Consider the following 10,742-nt stretch of genomic DNA (forward strand, 5'->3'; position numbering starts at 1 on the left):
AGAATGGTGGTGGCGGCAGACGTGGTTACTGTCAATGTCACTGTACTAGTAATCCATAACTCCATCCAAATGCCCTGGTGACATGGGTTTGCATTCCACCATATGGTGATGGGTGAAAATTGAATTCAAATAATCTGGAATTGAAAAGCCAGCCTAATGGTAACCATGCAACTATTGTCATTTAAAAATATATCTAGCTCAATAATGCCATTTATGGAAAGACATCTGTCGTCCTTACCTGGTCTGGCCTATATGCGACTCCACAGCAATTTGGTTGACTCTTAAATACCCTCTGGGCAATTAGGGATGGACAATAAATGCTACCCAGCCAGAGACACCCACATACCATGAATTAATAAAAAAAGTCAGTAATGTGAGTACACTTTTCGTGTTCTTGCTTAAAAAATTGTTTCAATGAATCTAATTCCAGTGGGCTGACATGTTAAAAGTTAGAAGTCACACGGTACCAGCCCAATGGGTTTATTTGAAATCACCAGCTTTCCGAGCATAGCCACTTTGTCAGGTGAAGTAAGAGAGCAGGGCACACAGACACGGAATTTATAGGCAGAGATATCAGGGCAGACAGATCAAAAAATCATACAAATGGTGTGAGTGGAGTATCAAATTATAGGTCTCTGCAGGTGACGAAGGAGCTACGCTCTGAAAGTTTGAGATTTCAAATAAAGCTGTTGGACTATAGCCCTGGTGTCGTATGACTTCTGACTTTGTCACCCCAATCCAACACCAAGACCTCCACATCATGTTAATGAGTATTCGTGGATGCTAAATAATGCAAAACAGGTTCCCTACCATTAAGTTAAAAGTTCTGAGAACTTAATACCAAAACTATAACACACCTTTGGCAAAATGAACTTTTGCCTCCTCCCAATTAACTTCTCCTTCCCACCATTCAAAAATGTTCAGGTGAGCCTAGTAGATTCTGCCAAAAGTGTTCACTGCTGTCCTTTGAAAATAGAAATTCATCTACCCTTTTAAATAAACAAGATTCTAAGCTGGTTACACTGATTGGTTCTTTTATATATTAATTCAAGATGAAAGGTAGCAATCTTACTGCGATTGTTCAATCTGTTTTGTTTGTCATCAGATGTTGCATTCCCTGTCTGTCAGAGTACTAGTTCACGATTACCACACCTTGTCCTGTTACTACTTCCGGATAACTCTCATCATCCTTTCCTCAACGTTGTCTGCCAAAATGATACTCTGAGGAAACGTGCTTCTCTGGATGACCCATGCTTCAAATGGCTACCCAGAGTTTACCAGTTTTTGGCAGGTTTAATAGTTGCAAATTTGTGGAACTGCTGTACTTTGGCCTTGTCAAATGTGCCTTTTTTTAAAAATATTGTTACTTTCACTGGTACTATATTAAATAACCACAAATAAGTTTTGATCATTTTCAAGAATACTCACTAATATTTATTTCAAAAGAACTTTTTCTACACTAGAGACAATTTACAGGTGACAGTTTTGACATGATCCCATAGTTAGTGGATGGAGATGTTTATACTGAGGTTCAATATTCACATACAGCATTATATCATGCGGATCTCTTAGTTCCACGCGATGTAGTTTGGTAACCTCCAACCTCAGTTGTTCCAGAGTTTTCGAGGAAGTGATGTTAATTTCCTTTTTGCCGGTGTAATCAGGATCCTCTGGATAAAGATCATCTCCAGGATACAAAATCGCATAGCCATCAGAAGCAAGGAGACGGATTGGAAGCCATCGCTCACAGCCTTCCAATGCCCGATGATGGCAAAACTGCTGCAGATCTTGGAAATGGGGTAATCGGCAGAGTCTGCCCAGTTCATACCACTGTGGGGAAGGAATGTAAAATTTCTCTGAATTGTAGCCATCAATAAAATCAGGTGGGGACATCCAGTTGTAGGAAACGGTTTCATAGCCATCTTGCACTGTGAAAGGAATCTCTTGCAAACAACAGATGAAGAATGCAGTGTCAAAATGTTTTCCCTCCATATAAGTAGGGCTTAACCAATTACTCCACTCCATCAATGCCCAAATATTTGGTATACAGTCCAGCTGTTTGCAAAGTTTTATGAAATTTGCTGCATTTTTCCGCATGAGCGGCCTCCAATGTATAAGTTCTTTTTGACCATACTGTGTAAGCTTTATGGCCCCTTGGCTGCTCAAACATGTTTCAGAGGCATTTGGCTTCACAAGTAGAATCCCTGATTCTTCAAAGGTTTCCCTAATAGCACAAATACGGAAAGCTACTTCTCCAGGGATTTCCGATCCTAGCTTTCTCCTGTCCATTGCAAGAGTTGGAGCTCTCTTGGATGTTTGCCTGACTGTACCTAGTTTAAAATTGGGTGGCTTGCAAAAGGGCTGAAACATCTGAATCCACTCGCTGGAAAAATCAGATGAACTGACTGTACCTCCAGGGAACACCTGAGCATGAGGCAAGAAACTGCTTTTTGCGCTCCGCTGTAACATAAGTACAGCATAATCAAAGACAGGCATCTCCAACCATGAGTGAATTACATTTGTCTCTCGTTTAGGCACTGAACGTGGAGGCTGACAAGCCTGTGTACTGGTGGAATCTCTATTCAAAAAGCAATTTCGAACACATGAAGCCAAGATGACAGTAGCTGCTTCCTTCCAATGCTTAAAGTCTCGATTCATCTTTGCTGCAAAAAAAAGGACAAGCTATTACCTTAATAGTGGTTGCTGAACTGTAGAGCTCTTACAGCTCATCAGCAACATCACTACTGTTTTTCTCAAACTAGCAAACCTTTTACCTTCCTGCTTGAACTAGGAACCCAGTGCTTGAGACCTTGCAAATAACATCAAATTTGAAAACATGGAAAGTAAACATTGGAACCCAGCAACCCCACCCCCTTTCAAAAGAGACTAGGATCATTATCTGAAAAGGAAAAGGGCTATAGGAGAAAGGTCAGGAGAGTGGCAACAGGCACACTATTCTTCCAGAGAGCCGGTGAAAATCCAGCCAGCCAAATGTCTTCCGGTAACAATCCAATTAGTCTTTGAACTCTGACCCCGCATTAGTTCATCTGCTCCAGGAACCTGCAATTGAGTCTTTGTTATCTGGGGTCTTGGCTCCTTTCACACACTCCTATCCACCCATATTCTTCCTACTGTAAATTAGAGATAATCCAAAAATCTGCTGTTTGTGTCCTAACTTCTGTCAAATCCCATTCACCTGCAGAGTTGTGCTGCTCACCTGCATAGTTTCTTGGTAAAGCAAACCTTACGTTTAAATTTCTAATCCTTTTTTCCAAATTCTTTCATAGCTTCATGCCTACCTATTTCTATCATTTTCTTTTGAGATGTCTAAATCTGGCCTCTTGAACATCCCCAATTTTAGTAGTTCCACCATTTGTGGCTGTACCTTCAGTTTCCTGGGAGCTCTGGAAATCTTTTCATCCATGCAGCTCTACTTTGACTTCTTTTAGGACATCTACCCCTTTGATCAAGTTTTAAGCCATCGGACCTACATGACTTAGTGTCTGGATTTTGCTTTATATTGCTCATATGAGATACCTTAGGACTTTTTTTTTCATTTATTCTTTCATGGGATCTGGCAAATTATTTATTATCCTTTCCTGATTGCCCTTGAACTGAGTGCTTTGCAAGGCTGTTCCAGAAAGCAGTTGACTGGAGTCACATGTAGGCCAGACCAAGTAGGTCAACAGATTTCCTTCTCCAAAGAAAAGCAGTGAACCAGATGGGATTTTTCCAATAATTTCATGGTGACCACTACTGGGACTAGCTTTCTAAGTCCAAGTGAGATTGAATGAATTTAAATTTCACCAGCGCTAGCTGGTGAGATTTGAACATATGTCCCCAGAGCATTGACTGGATAACTAGTCCAGTGACATTACTTCTACGCTACTATGTATTACTGAACAATTTGTTATTGTATCACTGTCATAAACAAAATTATATTGCCACTAGTTCAACGCCCTCAGTTCATGCCAGACTCTGCTGCCCACATCCAATTCCATCATGAGTCCTGTTTTCATACCTTTGCTGACCTACGTTGGCTCCTGATGCCTCTGCATCTCGAATTAAAAATGATCTTCCTCAATTGCCTTGATATCCCTTAGCTCATTAACTCCTGTAGTGTTACAACCTGTACCACACTATCTGTTTCATTGAGTCAGGCCTTTTGCACATCGCCTACCCCTACTGATCCCATCACCTGTGAGTAATGGCTGTGTTTTCAGTGGTGCTATAGATTCTGCTGTTTGAGGAATCTATAGCACAGAGGAACAGTCTAAGGATAAGGGAGAGTTGATTATTTAAGAAAGTGATGATGAGAAAGTACTGCATTCAAAAGGTTGTGCATTTTTGTAAGTTTCTGTCCCAGAGGATTATGGATTCTTAATTGTCAAGTAGATTTAAGACTGGAACAGACAGATTGTCTATCTGTCTCAAGGAAGCAATGGAGATGGTAGTTTGAGAAAGGGGAGAACAAGTCCAAAATCACCAATGATCATTATTGAATGGCAGCTCAGGCTTGATGGGTCATATTTGTCTGCTTCTGACCCTGTTTGTTGTATTTTGGCATGAAGTTTGAAGCAGGCATTAAATCCAGGTGCCTGGTATCTTATTGGGCAAGATTTATTTCCATATGTTCTGCTGAAGCTCCACCCCATCAGGTAAAGAAAATACTAGAAATAACATCTAGGAAGAAAGAAAGAGGGCTGATGTGTATACTGATGACATGTCGTCAGAAAGTTTTATAAGTAAGAAATTTCAGCTTAAATTGCTCACGGACAGAAACTGGAATGTGGTAGTAGAGTGACGGAGAACCTCTTGGCAGTCAGTTGAAGGCAAAGATGAGTAACTAAAACAAGTCTAGGGCAAGGAAGACGAGGGCTCCATCCTGAGACCTAGAGGAGCAGTTGCATATTTTGTCTGCCTATTTAATTAATTAAAGACAAAGAGCTCTGCTTTCTAAGACTAAAATTCTCAGCCCTTAACCTGATAGTAACACAGATTGTGAGCAAAAAATGTCAGTTTTTGACAGCTTAGAGATGTACATGCCAGCTCAGGAAACATAACAAAAGCTGACAGATTTAAAGAGCCATGACAACAAGACTTGTAACTGCTACCCTCCTTCGTCCACAATTAAACCAATATTAATTATTTATGAACTTAACTGACGAGGATTCAACTTTCTAATAGATTAATCTTCACAGGAAAGCTCAGTTGCTCATACTACTGACTAATACGGCATGGAAAAACGGGTCAAGATAAGATCATGGAGGAAATGAAGCAGGATTGTACAAACTATTTTACTGCACTCATTTTAACTGCTGCATTGCCAGTTTCCACTAATCGGGAGGTAATACATGAGTGACAGTGACAAAAGATTCATGGCACACAAATAGGTCACCTAGGTTGGAATTGTACATAGGTGACATGTTGTAACTCTTGCTGATTTTTCATTTTTTTAAACATTATTTTTGGTTTGGAGCTATAAGCCGAGAGCTGAAGGTGACCTTTGGACTGTGAGCATCAGTTTCATGTTTTAAAAAAAACAAACTGATATTTGCTTAAAAGCCCAGGCCTAAAAATTAATTGCAGGTTGTTACTTGTTCAAAGAATAGTGTAGACATTTCAGTTCCAGAGATGCATTATGCCCGAACAGGTGGCAGATGTTGAATGTTAACTGGGACTGCACAGAGGGTCAACCAATCTAACAAAGAGGAACCAAAGCTTGAATTGGTCTTGAACTGTGTGTTTGTGGCAGCCAAAGCTGCAAAACAGAATTTTGATTACTTGCTGGTTATCCTCTCAATGTATTGAAAGTTCAGAGAATAGATTCCCAGATGTAAGTATGAAGTGAATATTCCTTGGAGACTTCACACACCTCTAAAGAATTAGGGAAAGATTTTCACAACAATAAAGTGCAGAAGTAGCCTGAAATTGCAAGTCCCACCTCCAAACACCGCATTTCGCATTATTGCAGGACCGGAGTGGCATCAAACTGAGTTTTGCATGGGGAAAATCTTAAGGAGACACTTGCTGTTTAAATCACGAGCTGTCTCTACTGAAGTGGAGTTTTGACATTGGAGTGTGCACATTAAACCTGTTAAGAGCAGCTCTGAAGTTTGTGGATTTGTTTGAATAACCAGGATGCACCTTTGGAGACGGTCGCAAATGCCTTTAGGGCAAACAGATAGCAGGTGCTGTCAGGAAAGGCCAGGTATCTTTTCGGTAGTGCACAGATCTGGTACTGGAGCTGGAACAGGTACACTTTGGAACCGTTAAAATTATAGATGAATATGCCAAAGGGTGCATAATTCCATTAGAATTGTCAAAGAACTGTCAAGTTACTTAACTCCTGGGCTTTTTAATTAAGGAGAAGTCTGTAGTTTTTTTAAAAAATCATTGTACTTTCCCTCTGTCTGTTGACGCAGCGCAGCAGTTACAAGTATAGGATTTGTGCTTCATGACTGATTTCACTACCTAACATTATCATAGTTGGATGCCCATTCGGTGAATAGTCTGATTGACAGCTCCAAGTGGTTGTAAAATACAAGTGTTTGCTTTTATAAGTAATTTAGTAAGAGTGAAATGTTTATTTTCATAAAGGATTTGTTGAAGGAATTACAGTGTTGAGTTTTTTTAATCAATGACAGTTTGTTTTCAAATAGTGATGTCATCAACAGACACAACTTTCTTTTATGTCAGTATGGCTCCTAATGTTTGCCCATGGTAGAATATAAGTGATTGGCATGGAGAACAGCAGAAATAGGCTGGCATGTTAGCACTAAGCTGCAATAAGGAAAATAAAGAGCCATGACATCAACAATATGGAAGAATATGGGGATGGTAAAGGTGCATACATTTGCATTGAGGTGGATACAGGGGCATAAGTTGGCAGTTAACGGTGTAGGGTTCAGTGCAGAGTATTCAGTGACCTGAAAGGTATGCTGGGCTATGAGAGAGGGTAGAAGAGCACAGGGTGACATTAAGGGAATAAGTTGGCATAGGGATGGGTAGAGGGAAGACAGGCACGATGAGGAAGAGGGAATATGTATGGAATGGAGAGAGTATGATGGGCTAGGACGGATGGCTGATTTTGGTGTCATTTTATTAATTTATTTTATTAATCATCCACACAATGTAGTGCATGGAAGCTTCCACAGCTGGCAACTTCTTCTCGCTTGCTCCAAGATCACTTGGCCAGACTCCAGAAAAACTATGCACCAGAATGGAAATCATATCTCTTGGGCCAGTTTTCCCTTGGTTCGGTTTGCACAGCCTAACTATCATCTCCTCTTCATCAATTCTGAACTCATCAAGCCTCTCAACTATTTCCTGTTTCATCATAACTTAAGACACATCTTTTTTGTTAAAAATACATGCAAAGTACTCATTACATACCTCAGCCAAGCTCTCTGCATTGATGCATAAATCTTGTTTAGGTTCCTGATCAGCCCTACTCCCAATTTTACCACTATTTTACAATTTATATGTCTACAGAAGACTTTGGATTCCTTGTTATGTCAGCTGCCAATCTCTTCGTACTCTGTCTTTGCATCTCTTGTTTTTAAAATTCCCCTCTGAACCATACATATCAAACCTGATTCTCAACTGTATTATCCAACTGCCATCCGGTGTATAGAACCTCTTTTTGTTTCATCTTACCATCTCTTTCATCATTCAGGATACTCTGGGTTTGTTTGTCCTACCTTTTTCCCTTTGGGAATATACTTTGACTATATCTAAATGATCTCCTTTTTTAAAGGCAGTCTATTATACAGTTATTTTGACTGTGAATCTTTTTATCTAGGCCAGGTCCATTCTCTCCCCCAATTAACTTTGACTTGCCCCATTTATTCTTACTCTGGATTGCTCCTTATCCTTTTCTGTATCCTCATGATACAATGATCACTGTCCCCGAAATGATCTCCGAGTGACATTTGATCTAATTGGTATCTCATTTCTAAAGAAACAGATCTAGCAATACTTACTTTATTCTTAGGATGCAAACATACAGATGTAGAAAATTCTCCTGATCAGGCACTAGAAGCTCTTACCTATTCCCACCCTTACATTATTACTATCCAGTCAATTTTAGGATAATTGAAGTCCCCTATTTTAATGACTCATTAAATCTTGCACCTCTCTGTAATATTCTTGCAAATCTGTTCGCCTACATACTTACCACTAGCTGGTGGCTTATAGAATACATCAAACACTATAAGAGTATTTCTATTTCTTAGCTCTAGCCAAATAGATTCTGTCTTTGAGCTCTCTGGCACGTCCTCTCTTTCGCCTTTTCTAACAGTTTTCTTATGACCACAAACCATATTCCTCCACTTTTTCATTCCTACCTAGTTTTTCCTAAATCCTCTGTATCTAGAATATTTATCAATCAGCCCCACACCTTTGAGTTAGGTCTCTACGTTCTCCATAACATTACACTTCTACACGGAATTCTGCGCTAAAGTTGCTTATCTTCTCGGAATGGACCACAAGACAAGGTTCATTTTTCCAATGGCCAAATAAGCCTTTCAGCTTCTAGCAACAGCTTGGGGTAAAAACACCAAATATGCCTGGATGAGCCTCAGAAAGTTGTCAAGTAGGGGATTGGGGGTAAATAGCATGCGAACAGAATTTGTGGCAGGGGGCAAAAAACATTTGCTTCAGTTATCCCAATTTTTAATCAGAGGAATTTTCTGGACATCCAGTATTCGTTGCCAAGTGGGTATTTAACTGGAAGGGTTTCAGCAGTGAGGTAGTGGGCACTTCAAGAATTAAATATGGCAAATATTGACTCCTACGACGGGTACAAGCGTATGTCGGAAATGCTGGAACAAGTTTAAGAAACCACACATTAATTGTAGTTGGCCTGACGAAACCAATTTACTTAGACCATACTTCGTAAGGAATCTGCTGAAAGCATCGAACTCACACCTGCAACCGTCACGTCTCGCCTGCCCGTGCCTCGCCTTTTCCACAGTCTGCGCCTGCGCCGACCAAACACCGCTCACCGAAATCACCGTCTGCGCCTGCGCTGACCCACGCGCCGTCGCCAACCTCATCGTCTGCGCCTGCGCGGACCTGTCCGTCATCGTCAACTTTCCAACGTGTGTCTGGAACCGTGTGTTCGAGGATGAAGAACTTCGGAGGATTGCAGCTTTAGTGACCTCGGCGAGGGTCGAAATGTTTTGTGATGTGTCGGGGGAATGTTTCTTTGATGTTTCACTTTGTTTAGTTGTTTGACCATCAAAACTTAAAGAATGGGTCTCTGACTACGTCTATAACCCGAAACCTCAATCTTAATCATTGTTCTCAGCCAGTCCCTCCTGTAGGATGACTTGCGTCTAATCCATGGCGTCTGAGAAAACCCAGAGTTTCAGCATCTCCCCACTACCTACCCCCAAATATCCGAATATCCTAAATCTTATTCATTAACTCAGTGGCATCACCGTATCCAAAAATAGGTTTGCATTTACCTTTTTCACAATCTCTATCAATTAAGGGGCATTACAAAGAAATACTTTAAGCTGCTGTAATGTGGGAGATGAAATGGTCAGTTGTCCACTGTAATCTCCCACAAACTTCAGGCAGCACCCGTGGTGAGAGAAACAGCTACGCATTTCAACTGTGGGAAGTTAGAAAATAATAGATGTGAAACAAGAGAAAGTGGAGAGTATGGAACAAGTACAACAGGGCCCTGTAATAGAATGGATAGCAGGGCACATTAAGTGACAAAAGAGATGGTGGGGCAGAGGGTATTAGGAGTTGTGATGGGATAGGCATAGAAACAAAAGCTGTGACTAAAGGAACAAAAACAGAAGTTGTTGGAAAAGCTTAGGAGATCTGGCAGCATCTGTGAAGAAAAAATATCAGTTAATGTTTCAGGTCTGGTGACCCTCAGAACTGTTCTGAGGAAGGGTCACCAGACCTGAAACATTAACTCTGATTTTTTTTCTCCACAGATGCTGCCAGACCTGCTGAGCTTTTCCAGCAACTTCTGTTTTTGTTCCTTTAGTCACAGCATCCACAGTTCTTTCAGTTTTTATTTAGTCTGTGACTAGAGGAGATGGGATGACGGAAAGTTGAACAAGCTGTCATCCAAAAGTGGAAAGAAGATTAAAAACAAATTATCCAGATGAAAGGAATTAAAAAGGGGGGGGGGGCACACTGTTTTGTCTGGAATTATTAAACTCAAATTGAGTCCAAATTGTTGTAAAGTGCTATTCAAAAATTTGAAGCTGTTCTTCAAATTTGCATTTGATTTCACTGCAAATTTGCAGCTCAGAGTAAGAATGAGGTGGAAAATTAAAATAGCAGACAAGTGGAAATGTTCCTTGAAGCAATCACCCAGTCTGTTTGATTATAAAGCAAACCACATTGTGAGCATTGAATGCAGTAATATCTGAAGAAAGGTTTTAGGGCAGTGAGTAGACAGAAGGCAAAAAGATAAGTGTTACGTCTACAATTGCACAGAAAGGGACTGTATGGAGAATATAGTGTTTTGGAGCTGTTTGAGGAGTGGACTACAGGGCAGCAGAGGGAAGAGTGACTTTTTAATGCTGAAAGTGGATGGAGTGCATGTTGTGTTTGGTGGTGTCATCATGGAGGTAATGGAAATGGAGGATGATTCATTGATTGCTGAAACTAATGGTGAAAGCTGAAGACCAGGGATTCCTATCAGTTCGAGGAAAAAAGGGAAAGATTGAAAGTGTAAGTGCAAGAAATAGGTTGGACATGGTTGAGGA

The 10,742-nt window shown here is 40.5% G+C and overlaps 1 protein-coding gene across 1 annotated transcript; it reads right to left on the reverse strand.

Moving 5' to 3' along the window:
• Positions 1 to 1,470: 1,470 nt before the first annotated feature.
• On the reverse strand, positions 1,471 to 8,973 carry LOC109930152 (acyl-coenzyme A diphosphatase NUDT19-like). Its single transcript, XM_048608184.1, has 2 exons — positions 8,932 to 8,973; positions 1,471 to 2,663 (listed from the first exon to the last, which is right to left on the reverse strand). Exon 2 carries the CDS (start codon positions 2,656 to 2,658, stop codon positions 1,471 to 1,473), a length of 1,188 nt encoding a protein of 395 aa, XP_048464141.1. The 5' UTR covers positions 2,659 to 2,663; positions 8,932 to 8,973.
• Between the last annotated feature and the right edge of the window lie 1,769 nt (positions 8,974 to 10,742).

Source organism: Rhincodon typus, chromosome 19 (genome assembly GCF_021869965.1).
Source record: "Rhincodon typus isolate 14 chromosome 19, sRhiTyp1.1, whole genome shotgun sequence".
Classification (NCBI taxonomy): Eukaryota; Metazoa; Chordata; class Chondrichthyes; order Orectolobiformes; family Rhincodontidae; genus Rhincodon; species Rhincodon typus.

Excerpts from the sequence above, each read along its gene's own strand:
- LOC109930152 (XM_048608184.1), bottom strand. The coding sequence starts at position 2,658 with ATGAATCGAGACTTTAAGCATTGGAAGGAAGCAGCTACTGTCATCTTG.